At 43.5% G+C, this 23724-nt stretch overlaps 1 protein-coding gene across 1 annotated transcript in view; it reads right to left on the reverse strand.

The window, feature by feature from the left end:
• Positions 1 to 3117: 3117 nt before the first annotated feature.
• The window catches only part of LOC124552541, a 44600-nt gene continuing 23993 nt past the window's right edge, over positions 3118 to 23724 (reverse strand). The window contains exons 4-5 of the mRNA XM_047126858.1: positions 16070 to 16241; positions 3118 to 3972 (exon numbers count right to left, since the gene is read on the reverse strand). Of these exons, the coding sequence (XP_046982814.1) occupies positions 3292 to 3972; positions 16070 to 16241 (853 nt within the window). The 3' untranslated portion in view covers positions 3118 to 3291. The remainder of the gene's footprint in view (positions 3973 to 16069; positions 16242 to 23724) is intronic.

Below are 23724 nucleotides of genomic sequence, written 5' to 3' on the forward strand. Positions count from 1 at the left end.
TATTTCTAACAGGTCGCGGGAAAATATTACGAATGGTGGTTTGAAAAGAATTACCATCAAAGTAAATTTCCTTTTACGCAAGTTGAACTATGTGCGAGAATGTATGATGAATTTCCTAAATCACAGAGCGTTTAACTCTCATTTAAAAATAAACTCTTTTATGACGAGCCATTTAGATGAATTTCGAGGCCAGAAGATCAGACATTTATGTCGTTATTAAAAATTTTACTGGCAAATTTGTGTGATGTATTTTAAATGGTAATTATATATAAAAACAAAGATGAGGTGACTTACCGAACAAGTCACCTCATCTTTGTTTTTATATATAATTTTTCCCACGTGGAATGTTTCCTTCCATTATATTTTAAATGGTAAAACGCGCATAAAAGACCAACATTATATGTGAAAGCTTTGCTTCTCTTGCAGCATATTAATCTTATAGACCAATATTATATGTGAAAGCTTTGCTCTTCCTGTAGCAATACTACGTGTATTAATTTAAACCATTAACTTTTTCTGTTTGAGTGTTTGCACTACTTAAGAGTGATGTTGCTATTGGCCGACTATGTCATGTGACCTAAGCTCTGAATACATGCTGTCATAGGCTGGCGAGATCACGTGACATGAGCTACGACTGGCTTACAAAAGCACATCGCAATCTCAATTTCAATGCTTCAGAAAACAACATGCCGTGTTTGGTGGAATTCAAATGTATACTTTCGTAATACGAAAAAATGCAGCGTACATATTGCTGCACATCAAAGATCTTTTCAAACAGTGTTTAATTTTCTAAAGCGCCAGAAAATTCTACGCCCGTGTATAAAACCATAACCACTCAAAGGACTGTAAAGTTATACAGTTCCGAGAGAAAATATACTGTCAGTTAACAGGGAAAAAGTATGTTTTCAAGCAGGAGAAAGTGTTTTTAACCGGGAAATCCGGGAATTTTTTTTCCTTGTCCGCATGTACACCCTGTGAACGATATGACTAAAGTCTTGAAAATTAGTTATATTAGCAGCAACGAAAGTAAAACAACTGATGATGGCAGGAGTAGGTTAGATACAAAATGCAAGCTGGCAATAGCAAGAGAAACGTTTCTGAAAGACAAAGACATCAAATATAATTATTTATTCAAGAATGTAACAATATTTAGAGACGGAAAGTTGCCACTCACCATATAGCGGCGATGTGCTGAGTCGCAGATAGGCGCAACAAAAAGATTCTCACAATTATAGATCTCGGCCTAAGGCTTTTGTCAACACACACACACACACACACACACACACACACACACACACAGAGAGAGAGAGAGAGAGAGAGAGAGAGAGAGAGAGAGAGAGAGACACAGTCTAAGTTGCCCGAGACTGCAGTTTTTTTGTGTTTGTGTGTGTGTGTGTGTGTGTGTGTGTGTGTGTGTGTGTGTGTGTTGTTGACAAAAGCCTTAATGGCCGAAAGTTATAATTGTGAGAATCTTTTTGTTGCGCCTATCTGCGACTCAGCACATCGCCACTATATTGTGAGTGGCAACTTTCCTTCGCTAATATTGTTACATTCCATCCTGGATTTTCCATTGTTTTATTTATTCAAGAAGTCTTTTTAGAGAGTCTGGGTTGTAGCCATTTACAGAAGTGATACATCAACGACAAACAGATCAGACGAGAACAGAAGCCTTTGAAATAGGGTGCTACACAAAAGTGTTGAAAATTAGATGGGTAGCTCTAATAACTAATGAATTGAAATGGGGAGAAGAGGAACTTACTCAAAGAAGGTATGGCTGGTATGGGACATCCGTCCAGTTGTTAATGGAGTGAGTAAAAACTGAAGAGGAAGACAAAGAGTTAACTACAGCAGTCATAAGGTTCAAAAGGTTGTAGGTTGTATTAATTATGCAAAGACAAGACTTGCAGAGGATGAAGTAGCATGGAGAGCTGTGTCAAAACCAGTCTTGGAACTGGATACTTCTTCATTATCATCATAATCAACACACAAACCCATCTCAACAGTGTTGGTGCCACTAATGAGCTTCACCTTGACATTTTAGCGACTTGTGAAAATAAATGTGTAGTGGACACCTGAGGACCTAACAGTGACAAACCATTTTGGCCCAAGTTCACAAAGTTTAGAAACACTAATTTCTGCTGAACAACAGCTGTTTTTGTTTCTTAACTTCTATTCCATTAATTCTGACAAAAATTCAGTCCTTCATGCTTACCAGACCGTCCCAAACACATTCAAGTACTGGACTCTTTATTTCATCAGAGAGAACTGTGCCCTTCTTTTTCCCTGCTATTGCTGCTAGGACGCATTTTTCAACTTTATAGCAATTTTAGCCAGTCTCCCAGACACACAAATGTTACCCGACATTTCTGGTATTAAGTACAAGTGAGAATTTTGTTTCATCTTTCAAACCTGACAGTAGCTAATTACAGTGTGAGCAGTCCGTGCACTCCTATGTAACAAACTGCTGTAACTCATCAACTTCATAGCCACTAGCAGACGCTATTCCAACTGGTTATTAAGATTTGAGCTTAACTCTGAATTTGACAAAGTTTTAAACCTTTGATCTTTAACAAGAAGAAGTTACACGAAAGCTCAAACTGCAGTTAGAAGCGAGGGAAAATTTTAGCAACAGATTGTCAGGCGAAGTTGTAACGGAAGCTAATTTGTTATACAGGTCTACGTGGCAATTTAAACACAATTTTTGCCTATCTGAATCGTGTTGGCTGAATTTTTATAGAACATTTGCCAGAGTTTCATTAATCTGTCCAAAATCTTTTCCAAATATGATAAGCACTCTTTTAAAAAGGACTGCAGTGTGATCTTTTTCAGAGATTTAAATTTAATAGCAAAACAGCTTTATGATGAAGACAAACTGCAGACCATCACTGAACCTCATGGCAACATGACCCTGCAACAGTTCCCTTTGCTTAGGAGGAAAGCCTCCAAGTTTGTGTAGTCTTTTGCTGGAAGATTATGCCAACAAATGGCAACTTTAAGCATCCAGATAACTGAAAATCAAAGTTAGCAGGTCTTTTAAACTTGCTGATTCCACCAGATTTTTCCATCACTACATTGTATAAGTGTAACATGAGGACAAGAGAAAAAAAAAATTCGACATTAATGTTGTAAATTTTCTAAACATTTTAATAGAAAAAGGAGACATTACTAGTTGTATATGCACCACTGTAAGGTAACATTTTCATCACTTCTACATCAGAAAACCTGAGTAACAAATGTCCACACTGTACAGTTCACACAGTACAACACGTACAGGTAGCAACCAGTTCACCATCAGCTGCGCAAACGTACGGAACACCACGTGTCCCCGAACCTGTGGAACACTTCGGCCAGAGCCTTCTCCTGTGAAGAAACGTCCCGGAACTTGACCAGTCCGTAACGGCCACCGACCAAGTCCTTCTGTACGACACACGTGAGTACCTTGCCGAACCTGTCGAAGTGTTCCCGTAGTCGCTCGTCCGTGACCCACTGCGGCAAACTACACACGACGATCTCCGAGCACCTCTGCCTCTCACATTCCTCGTCTTCTTCCACTATGTAGACGTCAGGTTCCTCACTCTGCAATTTCTTGCTAGACACCTCGTGTGGACGAGTTTTGACCTGGTTGTTCTTATTAGAAGAGGACTTTATCGGAGATTTTGTTAGCTTGTTCTTACTCGGTTTAGAAAACGAACAGTGACAAAAGGTGTGCAGCCACTTTCCACCACTCTGCTTGGAAAACACACAGTAGTAGACGTCGTGTTCCCAGCCCCCTTTCGGCGCTCGCAGCTTCCCACTCTCGAGGACGATCCACTGCCGGTGAGGACAGTCCGAAGAGCGGTACGTCAGCCCACACACCCCGGGAAAGTGCCTCTGTAGCAGCTTCGGGGCCAGCGTGTTGTCCTTCTCCAAGGGGAGCTCCGCACAGAAGTTCCTGTCTTCGTCCAGAATCATCACGTGCTTCATCTTTCTCACCTGCAGGACAAAACATGCAAATGGAAACATTAAGAAGACAACGAGAGTAGCCAGAGAGAGAGAGACAGAGAGAGAGAGAGAGAGAGAGAGAGAGAGAGAGAGAGAGAGAGAGAGAGAGACAAACAAATAAATAAAATAAAAAAAGACTGGGTGTAGTGGTGAAATGGGAGCAGGGAAGGGGCTGGACGGGTGAGGACAGAGACTAATGAAAGTTGAGGCAGGAGGGTCACAGGAATGTAGGATGCATTGCATGGAAAGATCATCAACTATGTTTCTTCCAAATTCATCACTGAAACAGTACAGGTAGTTTCACATTCACAGATTAAACTAATACTGTGAGGTCATCATTTTTACATTATGTAATCAGATAGGTATAAGTTTTATACACAAAAGTAGCACTTCCTAGCAGCTTAAGACAAAAAAGTGTACTAATTTGGAGACATCTTTAACGTGGTGTATCATTTAAAGTGTATACTTTCACAATATGCAAGTATAAACACAAAAACCTTAAGTATGGCATATGTCAGCTTTGTAAGCAATGAAATTGAAATGGTGGCTGCTCAATTTGCTACTTTCAGCCAATCGCAGAACAGGAGACTCGATCTCGTCGGCCAATCATTTCGTACACCATTGTGCGTACAGTACAAATACAATGAGGACGGTTTATGTCTCAGATTGAAGATATTTTAAACCTGTCTCTGTAACTGCAGGAAATGCACATTTTCTCACCAAACATATTTTGTTTTATTGAAATAAATTGTCATTAGTGGCCTGTGATGAAATATATTTATAATGTAGCTCACTTCCTCAAAAATAATTCATTACGAAAGTTGTTGACTTTACTCACGGTAGGATGACTGTTCAAAAAGTATCCAACCTTATTTCCTTATTGTCGAAACCAACAATGTTATCAAGATATGTGTGCTGTCTATGTATGCAGGCAAACATAGTGCGCATGCCTCATTTTTTTCACAGCTGCAGAAACAACCAGTCACTGACAAGTCAACACATGTAAATGGTAGTCATTGGAGGATGAATCGCAGTGGATGAAATCGCCAATACTTTAAATATCGGTCATGGTTCAGAGTATTGCATCTTACACGACAGGCTAAATTTTCGGGAATTGTTTGCAAGGTAGGTACCGAAAGAACTGTCAGCACAGTATAAGGTGCAAAGAATGGACACAGCTCGTAAACATTTAGCCAGTTATCACTGCGAGTTAGACGGATTTTTTCCAGCGTGAGAGCACTGTAACGTAGCAGAAGGTACGGCTGCGGGCACGGTTTGGAAACGTCTGTCATCACCAGAAGTTAAGAAATTTAAATATCAAGCATCAGCTGTTAAGATTATGCGAACACTATTCTGAGACACGGAAGCTGTGGTAATCATACATTTCACACAAAGAGACAAAATTGTGAACAGTGAGAACTATTGTGACATGTTGCAAACTAAACTGAAACCTCAAATCAGAGCCAAACTTCGAAGAGGGGTCATCCTGCAGCAAGATAACGCTCGGCACCAGTCCGCCAAACACACGGCCGAAACGACAAACGAGTTGGGATTCGAATTGCTGGAAAACCCGCCATACAGCCCAGACCTTGCTCCGAGCAATTTCCGTATGTTTAGACCGTTGAAAGATGCGGTGCAAAATTGGTTATAGTTGCAACCAAAAACTTTTTTCTGATGGAATCAAAAAATCTGTGAAACGTTGGGGGAGGTGTGTCTATGTGCAGGGAGGTTACATAGAATAAATATTCCTTCCCTCAAAAGTCCCTTTACTTTCTGACTTTCCCTCATACACTTAAACTGGTCCAATAAAAAAATTGCAAGTTATGAAACAAAAACGTCAGGGAAATTACAGAGTAAAAATGTCTTAAGTGGTAGTTTTCTGGGAACTGCCACAAAATAAATATAAAATTGATAAGTGCGGACTATGTGTCATCAAGTCCAGCTCGTGTAACGGACACGTGTGAAAGAATATAATTTAACCTTGTAAGAGACAAGGATGCAAAAATTAAAGTGTTGTAAAGTTATACTGTTCGGTCACAAAAACTGAGAAGAGTGGTGGGCTGATCACACATCCCTGCAGCGACGCTTACAGGCTGAGGGTGATACAGCGGTTTGTCGGTACTATCTGGCCTTCAAGACCTATTCGGATGGAGTTTGACTTTTGTTTTATAAAGTTATATTGAAATATTACAATTTGAATGCTCTGCTCTAGAAAACAAGTGTATAATTCTGAGAAGCAGCAATATTTCAAAAGTGGGCAATGATCAGTGTTTCATTAATATACAGCAAATATGTAACCAAAAATGATGATGTGCCTGGAAAAACAGAAAAGGATGTTTCATGAACACACACACACACACACACACACACACACACACACACACACACACACACACACACAAAAAAAAAAAAAAAAAAAAAAAAAAAAAAAAAGAGCAGTGCCCCTTACACAAAGACAAAACTTAACATTAAAAAGTTTGTGGCTGAAAATGTACCGGACAGCACTTGTGTACTGCATTGCCTCACAAGTACAAATATGCAATTTACAAACAACAGTTCAGCAGCTATGCAAAAACAAATACAACAGAAAACCAATGCGAAAATATTTGTAGACAGTCAGCCCCGCAACATTAACAAAATACGCGTTGAGCCCCACAACATTAATAAAATATGCATCGAGCTCTGCCAACGAGAATGCGTTTTTTTCAAATGTTAATAAGCCTAGTAACAAGTTCACAAATGTTATCAGCAATATACAGAAAGAATGTGTTAATTCTGCAAAAAGGGACAAAGTTGCTCTAGTAGTGGTATGAAATCAACTTTACTATTAAGAGGCCAGAGCATTTATCAAAAAAGTATGCGCATCACAGTTGCTGTCTACCACGTATGCGATACTTGTGTACCTATCGATGAGATTTGACTTCACCGATTGGTCTTGTGATAATAATGAGTTTTAGTGAAATATTAAAAAATTAAATCACTCCTGTTCAAAGTTCATGTCAACAGCTATGAAAAAGGTAATTTCATGATGCATGGACTACACCAGAATCAGTCTGGTACAACAGTACTTTAATCAAATACAAACGGGCAGTTGATAAAATACTGTACGAGAGCAGCTATAAAAAGAAACAAATGGTTCCAACAGGATTTGGCTCAATAACAACAATAAATGATCACCTCACGGGTAATTCAGTAATATGCATAAGTGAGCATAAATGGGTTTGAAGGGGGCAGCTAGTACTTTAAGTTTTGACATGATAACCAATTTTAGATGAGAAAAATACTGATGTGGTGGAATGAACATGTGTGTTAAGGAAAGCATAAAAGTAAGAAAGATGATAATTAATTATACGAAATGTAGTAAGAGATAAAAAGGGATGAAATCAAATGAATTAAACAAGACACTGAAAACTGTAGGCTCCCCCTAACAGGGTTGGGTATGCTGCTACTCAGGCAGCTATGTGTGGGATGCATGCCAAGTCGTGGTCTCCCCATCCCCCCCTCCCCCCCAACATTAGGTGACTCCCCTGTCCAATCTATATAACGAAAGCTGTAGAAAACCCCGAAGTATCAGTGTAAGATTGAAACAAATGCCTCCCACAGGTGAGAGTATTAAAATAAATCCATAAATCCCAATGGTAAACTGCCGAAGCACTTGCCACAAAGTGCCAGAGTGTGAAGAGTGCATGAAAAAACAGCAAAGCTCATATATTACTAGCTACAGAAAGAGAAAATTTAAATGTTCCGGGTGACCAAAAAGTCAGTATAAATTTGAAAACTGAATAAATCACGGAATAATGTAGATAGAGAGGTACAAATTGACACACATACTTAGAATGCCATGAGGTTTTATTAGAACCAAAAAAATACAAAGGTTCAAAAAATATCTGACAGATGGCGCTTCATCTGATCAGAATAGCAATAATTAGCATAACAAAGTAAGACAAAGCAAAGATAGTGTTCTTTACAGGAAATGCTCAATATGTCCACCACCATTCCTCAACAATAGCTGTAATCAAGGAATAATGTTGTGAACAACACTGTAAAGCATGTCCGGAGTTATGGTGAGGCACTGGCTTCGGAAGTTGTCTTTCAGCATCCCTAGAGATGGCGGTCGATCACGATACACTTGCGACTTCAGGTAACCTCCGAAGTTGTCTTTCAGCATCCCTAGAGATGGAGGTCGATCATGATACACTTGCGACTTCAGGTAACCCCCAAAGCCAATAATTGCAGGGACTGAGGTCTGGAGACCTGGGAGGCCAAGCATGACGGAAGTGGCTGCTGAGCATACGATCATCACCAAATGATGCGCGCAAGAGATCTTTCACGCATCTAGCAATATGGGGTGGAGCGCCATCTTGCATAAACATCATACGTTCCAACAGGTGTTTATCAGCCAGGCTGGGGATGATGCGATTCTGTAACATATCGGCGTACCTGTCACCCGTCACGGTAGCAGCTACAAAACCAGAATCACGCATTTCCCCGAAGAAAAAAGGCCCGATAACATAGATGTGTTAAATCCAACCCATACCGTGACTCTCTCATCATGCAATGGAGTTTCCACGACAGTTCTAGGATTTTTGACAGACCCTCGGAGCGTGAAATGAGCTTCGTCGGTCCACAACACGTTACTCAACCAATCGTCATCGTCCGCCATCTTTTGAAACACCCACAACGCAAATGCCCTCTGCTTCATTGTCATGTGCAGTCACTGACGTTTTGCTCTCCAGCGCCATCTGTCAGACATTTGTGTGAACTTTTTTTTTGTTCTAATAAAACCTCATGTCATTCCAAGCACGTGTGTCAATTTTTACCTCTCCATCTACATTATTCCGTGGTTTATTAAGTTTTCAAATTTATGATGACTTTTTGATTACCCAGTATATTGAAAGAATAGCAAATGGGAAATGAAGGTGGCCTATTTGTTGCAATAAACAATAAATTCAAATCCATCACGATAGAAATTGAAGCTGCGTGTGAGATTGTCTGGGCAACACTCGGCACCAGGGGGTGGGTATAAAATGATAATCGGATCCTTCTATCAACACCCAAACCGTTTCCCGATATAACTGAAAACTACCAACAATTAACTGGGAAAATAACAGTTTTGTTAGTGGTGGGCATGATAAGGCATCTTATGAAACATTACTAAATGCCTTCTCGGAAAATTACCTAGAACCGGTAGATAGGAACCCCACTCATAATTGAAATATATTGCATTCAATTGCAACAAATAGCTCTGAGCTCTTTGCGGATGTCCACATCGACACTGGTATCAGTGACTGTGAGGCGGCTGTGGCAGCAACAAGTACCAAAGTGCAAAGGACAACTAAAACAAACACGATCAGTAAACTAGATAAAAAATCAGTAGTGTCACACCTCAATGAGAAACTTGAAACATTCGGCAAAGGGCGGGAGCATGTAGAAGAACTGTGTTTCAAATGTAGAAGAATGGTTTACCGTGCACTGGATAGATATGTACCCAGTAGAACAGTTCATAATGTGAGTGTCCCTCCTTGTGTACTGCCACTATAAAGAAACTTCCACTAACAAGGGAATGGTCAGACTTGTCAGGCCGAAACATGTATTGCTTTTTTTTTATTACTGTTATTTAACTGTGCAAAACGTCCGTATGCAAAATTGTAGCTGCTGACATGAACTGGAAGTCACCTAAAAAATATATCACGAACATGGCTGTGTTACCTGCTTGGCACTTTCTGTGACGGCTGGCCGCCCCTGGAAATGGCGAGTCGCGAGCGTTGTGCGAATGGTCTGGAAGTGCGGCTGTCTTATCACGGCTTTCACTAAAGAGGAATATCGCTGCATGGTTTTGGTGGAAAGGGGAAATGAATATTCGTTTCTGTGGCATGCATGTCCTTTTAATTTCTGGCACGTATTTCGAAACATACCGTCCTGAAACTGGTTAGAGATGTGAAAGATGTACAGGACATGTTCATCTATAATCCGCAAGCCACTTTACGGTGAACATTCAATCTCCCCTCACAGGTGATGACAAACCCTGTAAATGTTTTGCTGCTTGCCATGGAGATATTATACCACAGATGCCAAATGAAGCAATCAACAGAAAACACGTGTGAAGACTATGTGTTGTCCGACATGGTTGTTAAACTTCTAGACGAGCATGTAAATGGCGCAGACATGTGGCTAGAAACAACTGAAACACTCGATATTGCAGACTGTGAATCTACAGAAGGCGAAGACACCGACGAAAGTTGCACTTGTGAAGACTCTTCGAGTGATCATGCCACGTACCATCATCAATTATCTCCGAAAGTAACACCAGCAACTACACTTACCTTATCAGACAAAGAAAAAGTGGTGACGTACTGGTTGAACGAAAGTGGTAAGAAATGCCTACATGTCAGTACTGTTCAAAATAAGTATCGCCTTGTCTGTTCTGAACGTGAATTGTATAGATGGAAAAAGGAAGTCGCTGGACGACATAAGAGTCGACTGGAAATTGCGACGGAGATAAATGCGGCTTTTTGAGCTATTTACCGATGCCAGATAACAGTTGTTTAGTGTCAGCGATACAACTTTTCGTGATTGGACGTTAGAGATTGCCAATGCGATATGCGCTAAAGAATTTACAGCTTCTCAAAGTTGGATTAGTCACTTAGAAAGATCACATAAAATTGTGGCAAGAGAAATAACAAAATTTGTATCGAGAAACAGGTCGGAAAATGAAGTGACACAAATCGAAATGATAGAAGCTTTTCTTACGAATGCAAAAAATAAGATCCCTAGTTTTAGTGAATCGTACGTGTACAATGTAGATCAGGCAGGTTTTCAAAAAGAAATGCATGCGAAAAGAACACTGTCATTCAAAGGGGAAAAACATATTGAGGCGATTGCGCAGTCCACGACTGCACTCGCCCATTCATACACTATAATGCCCATAATTAGTCTGGATGGTTCATTGCTGCCTAAACTGTATGTGTGTCTTCAAGAACCAACTGGACGTTTTGGACCACGTGTCAAAAGAACAATGTTCTACACAAACAATGTTGTGGTAGACGCATCAAAGTCTGGAAAAATGGGAAATGAAAACGTTACACTTTTCATGCGTCATGCTTTTCTTCTGTTCTGTGGGAACAAATCTCTTCTCCTTCACGATTCATGATCAGGTGATAAAAGGTCTGATTCATTAAAAGCTGTATTTCGAGCCCACCCTGACAAAGAAGTAGAGATACTTCAGATTCCACCCGGCACGACGAACGTAATTCAACCTTTAGACAGAGAATTTTTCCGTCAATGGAAGGCATTTTACAGAAAACTAACAGAGAAAATTATTGTGTGCAGATCACTGCAATTTCCTGTCTATCACCGTGACAATATTCTCAAGCTGCAATCAGTAGTACAGTATCAATTTTCCTCCCCACGGTTTCAGAATCTGATTAAATGTGTGTGGCACTCCTCAAAATATACTGATACTAGGCCTGATTCATTCCTAACACCAGCCCAGTTTCGTCTACGGACATCTAACAACATCTGTGATTCGCAGGGCTGTCATATGTCGTCTTTGCTTGTATGTTCTTGGTGCACAAAAATCTATGTTTTGAACATTGTATCAATAGTTCGCATTTTTGTGGTAATTACAAGAAATAAAATTTGGAGGTGTTCTAAACCGTATATTTATTTGTGTCTATTTCATAGCTATTTGGAAAGAATGTTGTAGATAACATATCAGCAATATTTGTCAACAAATGTTTAATTATCATACGATCGCTTTCAATGGGGGAATCACCTCTCTAACTGCTGTGGCAAGAGAGCAGCGCGTAGCTAACGCCACCTCGTCCCTAGATGGCGTTGGTATAACATAGCGAGAGAGGTCAGGGTTGTACAAGAGGCAGTTATAAGCGCGGAAACCGTGCAACAATAATGTCTTACTTCATAAAATTGTTTACAGACTTGCAGGTCATGTCAGCAGCTAAAATTCTGCATACAGACTTCTTGCAATGTTAACTCACAGTGGTAAAAAAAAGCAACACAGGTTTTGACATGACAAGTCTGACCATTCCCTTGTAAGAAACAGTGTAAAACAACGAGTAGGGCTATAGTTAAAGGTATGCTGAACGAAACGCATTTGGCAGTCAAGAGAGTAATGCGTGATGCCTTCAATGACTACCGCAGCAGAATACTGTTAAGTGATCTTTCACAAAACCCAAAGAAATTTGGGTTCTACGTAAAGACTGTTAACGGCACCAAAATTGGTGTGCAGTGCCTAACAAATGAGACAGGAACTGAAATGGAGAGTAGAAAAGCAAAAGCTGAATTCTTAATCTGTTTTCCAATGTTCCTTCACAAAGGGAAGCTCAGAAGAAATGCCCCAATTTAATCCTTGTACCACCGAAAAGATGAGCGAAATAAGAATTCGTGTCTGTGGTGTTGAGAAACAGCTAAAACTGTTAAAATTGAACAAAGCTTCAGTGCCCAGCGGAATTCCTGTCAGATTCTACACTGAATTTGTAGGTGAGTTACCCCCTCTCCTAACTATAATCTGCCGTAGAAAGAAAAACTGTGCCCAATTCTTAGAAAAAAGCACAGGTCACATCTGTCGACAAGAAGACTAATACACTCCTGGAAATTGAAATAAGAACACCGTGAATTCATTGTCCCAGGAAGGGGAAACTTTATTGACACATTCCTGGGGTCAGATACATCACATGATCACACTGACAGAACCACAGGCACATAGACACAGGCAACAGAGCATGCACAATGTCGGCACTAGTACAGTGTATATCCACCTTTCGCAGCAATGCAGGCTGCTATTCTCCCATGGAGACGATCGTAGAGATGCTGGATGTAGTCCTGTGGAACGGCTTGCCATGCCATTTCCACCTGGCGCCTCAGTTGGACCAGCGTTCGTGCTGGACGTGCAGACCGCGTGAGACGACGCTTCATCCAGTCCCAAACATGCTCAATGGGGGACAGATCCGGAGATCTTGCTGGCCAGGGTAGTTGACTTACACCTTCTAGAGCACGTTGGGTGGCACGGGATACATGCGGACGTGCATTGTCCTGTTGGAACAGCAAGTTCCCTTGCCGGTCTAGGAATGGTAGAACGATGGGTTCGATGGCGGTTTGGATGTACCGTGCACTATTCAGTGTCCCCTCGACGATCACCAGTGGTGTACGGCCAGTGTAGGAGATCGCTCCCCACACCATGATGCCGGGTGTTGGCCCTGTGTGCCTCGGTTGTATGCAGTCCTGATTGTGGCGCTCACCTGCACGGCGCCAAACACGCATACGACCATCATTGGCACCAAGGCAGAAGCGACTCTCATCGCTGAAGACGACACATCTCCATTCGTCCCTCCATTCACACCTGTCGCGACACCACTCGAGGCGGGCTGCACGATGTTGGGGCGTGAGCGGAAGACGGCCTAACGGTGTGCGGGACCGTAGCCCAGCTTCATGGAGACGGTTGCGAATGGTCCTCGCCGATACCCCAGGAGCAACAGTGTCCCTAATTTTCTGGGAAGTGGCGGTGCGGTCCCCTACGGCACTGCGTAGGATCCTACAGTCTTGGCGTGCATCCGTGCGTCGCTGCGGTCCGGTCCCAGGTCGACGGGCACGTGCACCTTCCGCCGACCACTTGCGACAACATCGATGTACTGTGGAGACCTCACGCCCCACGTGTTGAGCAATTCGGCGGTACGTCCACCCGGCCTCCCGCATGCCCACTATACACCCTCGCTCAAAGTCCATCAACTTCACATACGGTTCACGTCCACGCTGTCGCGGCATGCTACCAGTGTTAAAGACTGCGATGGAGCTCCGTATGCCACGGCAAACTGGCTGACACTGACGGCGGCGGTGCACAAATGCTGCGCAGCTAGCGCCATTCGACGGCCAACACCGCGGTTCCTGGTGTGTCCGCTGTGCCGTGCGTGTGATCATTGCTTGTACAGCCCTCTCGCAGTGTCCGGAGCAAGTATGGTGGGTCTGACACACCGGTGTCAATGTGTTCTTTTTTCCATTTCCAGGAGTGTAGAACTGATCAACAAAACTACCATCCAATATTCTTCACATCGATTTGTAGTAGAATCTTAGAACACAAAATTCAAACATAATGCGATATCTCGAACAGAATGACCTCCTCACTGCCAGTCGGCACAGATTCCACAAACATCGATCACGTAAAACCCGACTCGCACTTTTCTCGAGGCATTGGATCGAGACAAGTCAGGTGGATACAGTACTTTTAGATTTCCGAAAAACATTTGATACAGTATGACACCCACACTTATCATCAGAAGTGACCATATGGGTTGTTGTTGTTGTTGTTGTTGTGGTCTTCAGTCCTGAGACTGGTTTGATGCAGCTCTCCATGCTACTCTATCCTGTGCAAGCTTCTTCATCTCCCAGTACCTACTGCAACCTACATCCTTCTGAATCTGCTTAGTGTATTCATCTCTTGGTCTCCCTCTACGATTTTTACCCTCCACACTGCCCTCCAATACTAAACTGGTGATCCCTTGATGCCACAGAACATGTCCTACCAACCGATCCCTTCTTCTTGTCAAGTTCTGCAACAAAATTCTCTTCTCCCCAATTCTACTCAATACCTCCTCATTAGTTATGTGATCTACCCATCTAATCTTCAGCTTTCTTCAGTAGCACCACATTTCGAAAGCTTCTATTCTCTTCTTGTCCAAACTATTAACCATCCATGTTTCACTTCCATACATGGCTACACTCCATGCAAATACTTTTAGAAACGACTTCCTGACACTTAAATCTATGCTCGATGTTAATAAATTTCTCTTCTTCAGAAACACTTTCCTTCCCATTGCCAGTCTACATTGTATATCCTCTCTACTTTGACCATCATCAGTTATTTTGCTCCCCAAATAGCAAAACTCCTTTACTACTTTAAGTGTCTCATTTCCTAATCTAATTCCCTCAGCATCACCCGACTTAATTCGACTACATTCCATTATCCTCGTTTTGCTTTTGTTGATGTTCATCTTATATCCTCCCTTCAAGACACTGTCCATTCCGTTCAACTGCTCTTCCAAGTCCTTTGCTGTCTCTGACAGAATTACAATGTCATTGGCGAACCTCAAGGTTTTTATTTCTTCTCCACAGATTTTAATACCTACTCCGAATTTTTCTTTTGTTTCCTTTACTGCTTGCTCAATATACAGATTGAACAACATCGGGGAGAGGCTACACCCCTGTCTCACTCCCTTCCCAACCATTGCTTCCCTTTCATGTCCCTCGACTCTTATAACTGCCATCTGGTTTCTATACAAATTGTAAATAGCCTTGATGAAATTTGTGACTGGATTGAGGTCTTTTTGGTAGGGAGGACACTACATGTTATCTTGTGTGGAAAGTCATCATCAGAAGCAGAAGTAACTTCAGGTGTGCCCCACAGAAGTGTGTTGGGACCCAAGCTTTCATGTTGCATATCAATGACCTTCCAGCAAATATTAATGGTAACCTCCAACTTTTTGCAGACGATGCAGGTATCTATAATGAATGCTGTCTTAAAAAAGCTGCATAAATATTCAGTCAGATCTTGAGAAGCTTCCAAAGCAGTGCAAATATTGGCAACTTGCTTTTAAATATTCAAAAAATATATAATTGTTTACTTCACAAAATGAAAAAACATAGTATCCTATATCAATAAGTCACTGTTGGAATTGGACAACTTGTTCAAATACCGTGTGTAAGACATTGTAGGAATACGAAATGGAATGATCGTGTAGGCTCAGTGGTGGGTAAAGCAGGCGGTAGGGTGGTAGATTTCGGTTTATCGGTAGAATACTGGGGAAGTGCAATCGGTCTACAAAGAAGATTGCTAACAAATCACTCATGCGACCGGTTCTAGAACAGTGCTTAAGTTTGTGGGACCCGTACCAAATAGAAGTAACGAGAGGTATTGAACGTAAACAGGAAAGGGAAGCACGAATGGTCACAGGTTGGTTTGCTGTGTGAGAAAGAGTCGCAGAGGTACTGAAGAAACTGAACTGGAAAACTCTTGAAGACAGGTGTAAACTATCCCGAGAAAGTCACAAAGAAAACTAAACAGGAACTGCAAACGCACCTTTGTATTTCCCACGTCACTGCACGGTGTGTCAGACACGTTTCTCGGTAAGACCTCCTCCCCTTCCGCACAGGGTTTCTCGCTCTTTTCAACCTGTCGTTTTATTTCTTCTGGCGCAGTGCCATTCGTGTCTTTTTTAAAACTCGTCTCTCGTCTCACGACAGCTTCGCACCTGTAAAATAGAATTCACAGAGTGTCAGCACGGTCAAACTCTCCAGATGACATCACGTGTATCACTGCATCTAATTGTGAAATGTCAGCCACAGATAAATGAAGGCAGCAAATATTCTGGACCTAAACAATACTGCTGTAAAGCAACATGTATATATAAAACAACAATGTGGGCAGCACAACTGCTTTGATGAGTTATGTAGTTTATAAAATATTATTTCAAAAGTTCCACACAAACAAGATGTGGTTCAAAAGTCAGTCTCATACACGCTTTTCATACTAAAATAAATTTTATTTTTCTCAACACTGTTTTCTTTTAACTGACACACTTTTCCCACATTTTCTCAAACTTACTTAAGATAGAGCAACTTCTGAATTGCAACTCCTGACAACTTTGAGTATAATGTCTAAACAAAACACGACGAGATCAGTATCGGGCGGCAGACCCCAACTTGCTCAGATGTAGTAATTCTGGAACCTATCAGAATCGGGATGCTGGAAAACTTATGACAGACACTGAGCGAGTGTCACACAGTCGAACAGCACGCGTGTGGGCTCTCAGGCGGTGCAGACGAGGAAGCCAACTGTGGTAGCCAGCAGTCACAGAGTTAGGTGTGTAAGTAGCAGTTGGCTCAGTGGATGAGAGTGAGTATAAGAAAATGTCGTCACTACAGCAGAGAGGGGGAAGGAGAACGACATCATCTGCGGCTAAGTGAGGAGTGCGCGGTTCGTTAGCCGGTAGGAGGCAACCGATTCCGGATCCCTGCCGAAGGCAGAAAGCCGTCTCAGTGGCTCCACATCCGGAAGCAAGTTAACGGACCGACCCCGATGTGGTGCCTCGGGAAAAGTGGTTGCCGTTCCTCTGACGGGAACGTGGCCGTGTTCGATTTTGCCGAAGGCTACGGACACACGGAAATCTACTGTAATTGTGGTGGATGCAGTGTGGATCAGTGAGATTGGGTGCCAAGAAGCAGCCTCATACACAATAGACTCCCTAGTAATTGTACGGTCATTTCTGTCAGCTATTTGCAAGTTTGGACACTGCTAAACAAGTTGATGTTAGTAAGTGGCAAATAGTGTTTGTTCAAAACTGGATTTTTGTTTTGTTTTGTTTTAGGGTACAAAAACAACTAAGGTCATACACACACATGCCAGAACAGTCAAAAAAGGAGTTAAAAGCGACCGCACTTTAAGCCGAATCGACGGAATGAAAGACATCTAAAAACAGGAACTTCCTCTTGGAGAAATGTCCAAAAATACGCCATAGAGACAACGGAAATGGAGGCCCTAAACTAAAGATTAAATGTCCTCTGCCAAATTGCTACGACAGATAAAAAGTAAAATGTGATCAACAGCCCACGCATCGTTCACTAAAATGGGCAGTAACTAAGACGGCAAACATAAATTAGCACAAAAGTGGATAAAAGAACGACATTTTGTCAGGAACTGGCGAACTGCGACAAGGTTGATGACAACGAACACAAAGTGGTGGGGGATCACCACTTACCAAATGACGGTTGCTAAAATGACAGTGCCCAATACGCAATCTAGCTAAAATGGTCTCCGCAGTGAGACGCTGTGAGAGGTTTCATTCCCCAGAGCTCGTTCCCCTGATGAGAAGACCAACATTGATGCCAAAGTGTCATAACCTGCTGCCAGATGGCAACACAGAAATCGTCGGAAGGAATGGACGAACTAGCGGACAGAGGTAGGATGACACCGGCCCCGGCAGCAGCGTCAGCAGCCTCGTTTCCTATCAGACCGACGTGACCGGGAACCCGTATAAACGTCGCAGTGGTTCTGTCGAGAGTGAGTAAGTGGATGCTTTCTTCGACCCGTTGCACTGAGGGATAGACTGTGTACAGCACAGAGAGAATCTAAAGGACACGGAGAGTCGGAGTAAATGCCACAATTGAAAAGCCTGTGTTGCCGAATGTATTGTGTTGCCCGATACAGGGCGGAGAGCTCCGATGTAAATACTGAGCAGGGTTCTGGAAGCCAATACCGAAAATTGTCGGTGCTAATGACGAAGGTGCACTCGCCACCACAATCAGTCAGAGCCAGGACTGTACTCGAACGTACTATTGTGAAGTTCCGTGCGATAAAGCAACTTTGGAGTAGTGTCCTTAGGAAGAGAATAAAGTGAAAGGTGAACACAGGCCACTGCACAAAGCCAAGGTGGTGAAGGGTTCACACTCACCAAGAAAGTGGCAGGAAGTGTGAAGTTAAGCTGCTGGAGCAATAGCCAAAAGCGAACTCCAGGAGGTAACAGATGAGGGACGCACATATACTGACAGTCAAAGGAGTCGTCTAACAAGGAGGCATATGACGAGTGGCCAGGCACGGTGGACAAACGGTACGCATATCTGCTGAGGAGAACATCACGTCGGTACGACAGAAGTAGTTCGGCAGCTTCTGCGTACACACACTCATCTGGCCTAACATAAAAGGCGCCAGTGGCCAAACTGACTCCACGATGGTGGACTGTATTTAGACAGCGTAAGGTGGACAGAAGCTGATAAGATTCGTAAACGAAACACCCACAGTCTCGTTTTGAATGGATAAGGAACCGGTACAAACGAAGGAGTGTGGTCTGATTGGCTCCCCAGGAAGCACCACTGAGGACAAGCTGGACATTGGGGGCAGCTAGGTAGGACACGTGGGATGACCAAGAGTGTTTCCTATGAAGTGTACGAGCCCCTGGAATTTCATGCTTTCAGTGAACAGAAGAGCAACAGGCTTAGTATGTAAAAATGGTGGAACAAACCCGCCGTGCCGTCAGAAATTCATACAAACGGTCAGTACAAAAGTGAAAGCCATTGTCAATGCTCCACAAATAAAGACGATCGAGTGAACACTGAAGGTGCCGCTCGAGGAGATAAGTCTGTGGAGAACTGAAACAGATTACAAAATCATCGACGAGAGGGAGTCGGAGATGCCCGGCGGGGACAGGCCGTAACACGGTTAACGATGATAGCAAAGAAGGTGACGCTCAGGACAGAACCCTAAGGAACAACATTTTCCCGGATAAAGGTGTCTGACGAGATAGAACCCACACGTATCTTGAAAACTGTCTCTTAAAAATTCCGGAAGGAAACAGGGCAGGCGGCCACAGAAGCCCCATCTGTTGAGAGTACGGAGGATACAAATCCTCCAACAACTGCCACAGGCTTTTTCCAGTTCAAAAAACACAGCCACAATCTGGTATTTCCATAGAAAACAATTCGGGACACAGGTGGACAGAATGACGAGACAGTCAACTGCAGAGCGGCGCGCTCGAAATTCACACTGTGCAGTGGTTAATAAATTGCGAGACTCAAGTCACTGTACCAGCCCGGCATGAATCGCACACACAATCACTTTGCAAACACAGCTGGTGAGAGAAATCGGGCAGTAGTTAGAAGGAAGGTGTTTGTCCTTACCGGGCTTAGGTACAGGCTTTGCACCAGTGTCTGGGAAATGTGCCCCCTGCCCAAATGCAAATGTATGCATGAAGGAGAAAATGCCCGCAAGAGAAAGGTGCTGCAACAACTGAATGTGAACATCATACTGCCTACCAGGGGCGGAGGATCGGGAGGAGCTAGCTTCCTCATAGTAAAAGTGGCACTGTAGCACTCACAATTCTAAGAGGACAAGGGTATCACCTGAGCCTCCTCAACTCATTTTCGAATGAGGAAGACAGGGCAATAGTGGGTCAAGCTAGAAATCTCCGCAAAATAGTGACCCGAGGTGTTGGAGATAGCAAGAGGGTCCACTGTGACATCGTCTGTTACTGTCAGGTCGGAAATGGGGAAATGGACCTCGATCCCAGACAGCCATCGAAGGTTGGTCCACATGACAGAAAAAGGAGTGGAATTGTTAAAAGAAATAGTAAATTAAATCCAGCTAGCTTTTTTTGCTATCCCAAAGAATGCAACAACACTGCGCTTGTAGCTGTTTACAATGAATGCAGTTGGCCATCATAGGATTTCGGTTAAAAACGCAGAGAGCACGTCTCCGCATACGAATTTACTCGTGGCACACCTCAGTCCACCGTGGCACTGGGACACAGTGCCATAAAGATGAAGTGTGAGGAATGGAATGTTCTGCAGCGGTAAGGGTAACATTTGTAAGGTATTCTGCTCGGTCACCACAATTGAGGAAATGTTGTTCGTCGAAGGCCGCCAGGGAGGAGTACAGCCATCAGTTGGCCTTAGAAAGTTGCCATTTGGGTTTGCCGTAGATGGGGGAGGAGTCAGCAAATGGATAGCACACGGGAAATGGTCACTCGAGTACATGTCAGAGAAATCGGACCATTTGTGATGATGGGCAAGCTGGATAGTGCAGAAGGAGATGTTCCAATGGGAATGTGAGTGTGTGACGAGTCTGAAAGGAGCATTGGTATTCCAGTGTTAACAACAGAGGAAGTCAAGTTTATTGAAAAGGTCAGCCAAGCGGGCTAATCTCTGACAGGTTCTGGGAGAGACCCGGAGAGGACAGTGTGTTTTAAAAGTCAATGAGCAGCAAAAACAGGTAGGGAGTTGCCAAATAAGCTGGAGGAAGTCTGTCCTGGTGACAGCGAATGACAGAGGGATGTAGGTGTTGCAAAGAGAAAGGTGAAGTGAGGAAGGAAAGTGTAGACAGCAACAGCTTGCAGCCAGGTGTTCAGTGAGACGGTTTGGTTATGAAAGTCATCCCAGACGACAGCATGACTCCCCATGAGATGGAATGCTGTCCTCAGGGCAGGAGGGGGGGTGAGGGGGGGGGGCTGAAGGTCAAAGCGGACAAGAAAGAAATGTGAGAGGAAAAAGCAGTTGTCAGGATGTAATTTTGTTTCCTGGAGACAGAGAATAAGTAGCCACTGTGATTCCAAGAGTAGCTGTAATTCCTCCTTGCTGGATCTAAGGCCACGAATATTCCACCGGAGAAGAGCCATGATGGGGAAAGGGGAAGGCAGGGCGAGGGTACAGAAGGGTGTCACGTCAGCGGCTGCCGAGTTCCAGCCTTCGAAGGCACTCTGCTACAAGGCGCAGAGGTGGAACCTGCTCCACGAGATCTACAGACACGTCAGCATTCTCCCTCAGTCGGTCTGTGGATTCCAGGGCAGATAAACAGTTGGTGGTGCACAACAGCAACACGGAGGTCAGCTACGTGAGGGTACCACGAACTGACACCATCGAAGAGGACACGCGAGTCGGTGAAGGAGACCGTTTTGCCTCTGATTTCTTGGAGTATTTCCAGTTGGCAGATGAAGATTCAGATGTTTGTCAGCTGGATGGACGTTAAGTCTTTGCCGGAATATTCTTTCCGTCCTGTCCGACCTGCTGGTTGTGTAGCAGATTTGGTTGCGCGAGGCAAAACTTTGGTGGTTTGTTGGACAGTTGGAGGAGAAGGAGACAAGGATGCTACCACGGCACTGGGCGATTTTACAACCGCGGTGCTAAATTTGAGGTTCTAGGTCTGCGTGGCCATGTCCTTCGTGGAGTGAGATGTAACAAGAACGGTACTGTAAGTGCCAGATGGTAAAATGCAGGGCTTCAATTAGCCAATAACTTGCGAATGACAGCATAAGGCACTTTTTCCTTTACCCAAATCTCCCGGACAGCCCGCTCACCGAGATATGTGGGACAATCTCGAGAGGAGGCAGCACGGTCACCACTGCAGTCGATACAGTGGGGAGTAGGAGGCAAGCAATCGCCCTCGTGCGTATCACCACCACAGGTGACACATTTGGCCGAGTGTCGACAGGACATTCGAGTGAGGACGAAATGATCGGGTTCGGAATGAACGGTCTGTTTGTGACAACTTCACAGCCCGCTTTGATTTTGAGGACGGAGGCACCACTCTTTCAAATGTGAGAAAAAGAGTGTGTGTGGGCACTAAGGATGCATCTACTTTTTTCATCACTCAATGGACTGCAATGACACTGTGATCAGAAAAGTAAGTTCGGATTTCTGCCTCAGTCGGACCGTCGAGCAGCCCGGTGCAGATAACGCCACGGGAAGAATTCAGAGTTCTACGGGCTCGACACCAACGGGATAGCCACAGAGAAGTGAAGCAGCAAGCAGTTGTTGTGCCTGAGAATCGGAAGTAGTCTCCAAAAAAAAGTGGCATTGCATAAACGAGAGCAGGATTTCACAGGGCTAGCAACTGCGTCAACACCTTTCTGAATAAGAAACGGATTTACCATTGCAAACAACTGACCTTCTCCAGTATGTAAAACCACGAGGAAGCGTGGCACAGCTGGTTGGGTCTTTGCATCAGGAGCTTCATTCCATTTGTGTTTGGTAGATGTGATCTGCAAAGGTGACGATTGGCTCTTACTATTTTTTTAATTTACTTTACATGTGGCAAGGGCCTTATCGACCATACGCCTGCTCTGTGAGCCTCTTCCACTTCTGCCTGTCCAATGGGCTGTTTGTCCAGTTGCTGCTACTGTTCATCCTCGTTGTGTCCTCCCAAATGTTATACTGCCATCTGATTTTGGGTCTCCCTCTTCTTCTCGTTCCTTCTATTGTTCTGCTGAATGCCATTCTAGGTAGTCTATTCTCTGTCATCTTGCTATATGGCCTGCCCAATTCAACCTTCTCCTCTTGAGCACTTCGACAATGTTACGGTGTTTGTACAGCCCTCTTAGTTCTTCATTTCTTCTTATTCTCCATTCCATACAGGTCCAAAAATTTTCCTGAGTACTTTTCTTTCGAATATTAACAGTTTTTCTTCATCTTTCTTTCTAAATATTAATGCTTCACATCCATGTAACATCACAGGTATGTAAGCGGATTTTTAAGTTACTGCTAAGTGCTCTTTTTCAGGGTTCCCATAGGGCCTTCTCAGCTACCGTAGCGGTCCTGAACCCTGAAACGTGACGGCTAACGGGGCTCTGGTGAAGCTGCGATAGGCCTAGCAAGCCAGTAGTGGATAAATCAACTGCTTTTAAAAAGGGAACATGCCTCGGATCACGGAACGGATTTAAAGGAAACCGACCAAGCAATGGAAAAGGATTACGAGATGGTTTACGACTGGGCACCTTAAACGTAAGGACTCTAACTGGGAAGTTAGAAGAAATTGTAGAAATGATGGAAAGGAGGAAATTGGACATCCTGGGACTTGCTGAGACTAGGTGGAGAGGAGTTGGTGAAAAACCACTAAGTAAAGGATGTAAACTGTACTGGATAGGGAATGAGAGGGGAAGAAATGGAGTGGCAATAGTGGTCAGAGAGGGTCTGCAGGAGGAGGTGGAAGGTATCAATGATCGAATGATAAAAGCCAGACTACGGGTGAAAGGAAAAAGCATTGATATCATCCAAGCATATGCCCCGCAGGTGGGGTGTACAAAAAAGGAGGAGGAGGAATTTGAAGATGACATGCAAAAGCAGCTAAATGGAGGAAATCAGATTATAATAGGGGACCTCAATGCACATGTTGGCACAGACAGGAAAGGATTCGAGGAGATAATGGGACCAGAGGGCTGGGGGAACCGAAATAGAGAAGGAAAATTGTTG

This window comes from Schistocerca americana, chromosome 10, assembly GCF_021461395.2.
Source record: "Schistocerca americana isolate TAMUIC-IGC-003095 chromosome 10, iqSchAmer2.1, whole genome shotgun sequence".
Classification (NCBI taxonomy): Eukaryota; Metazoa; Arthropoda; class Insecta; order Orthoptera; family Acrididae; genus Schistocerca; species Schistocerca americana.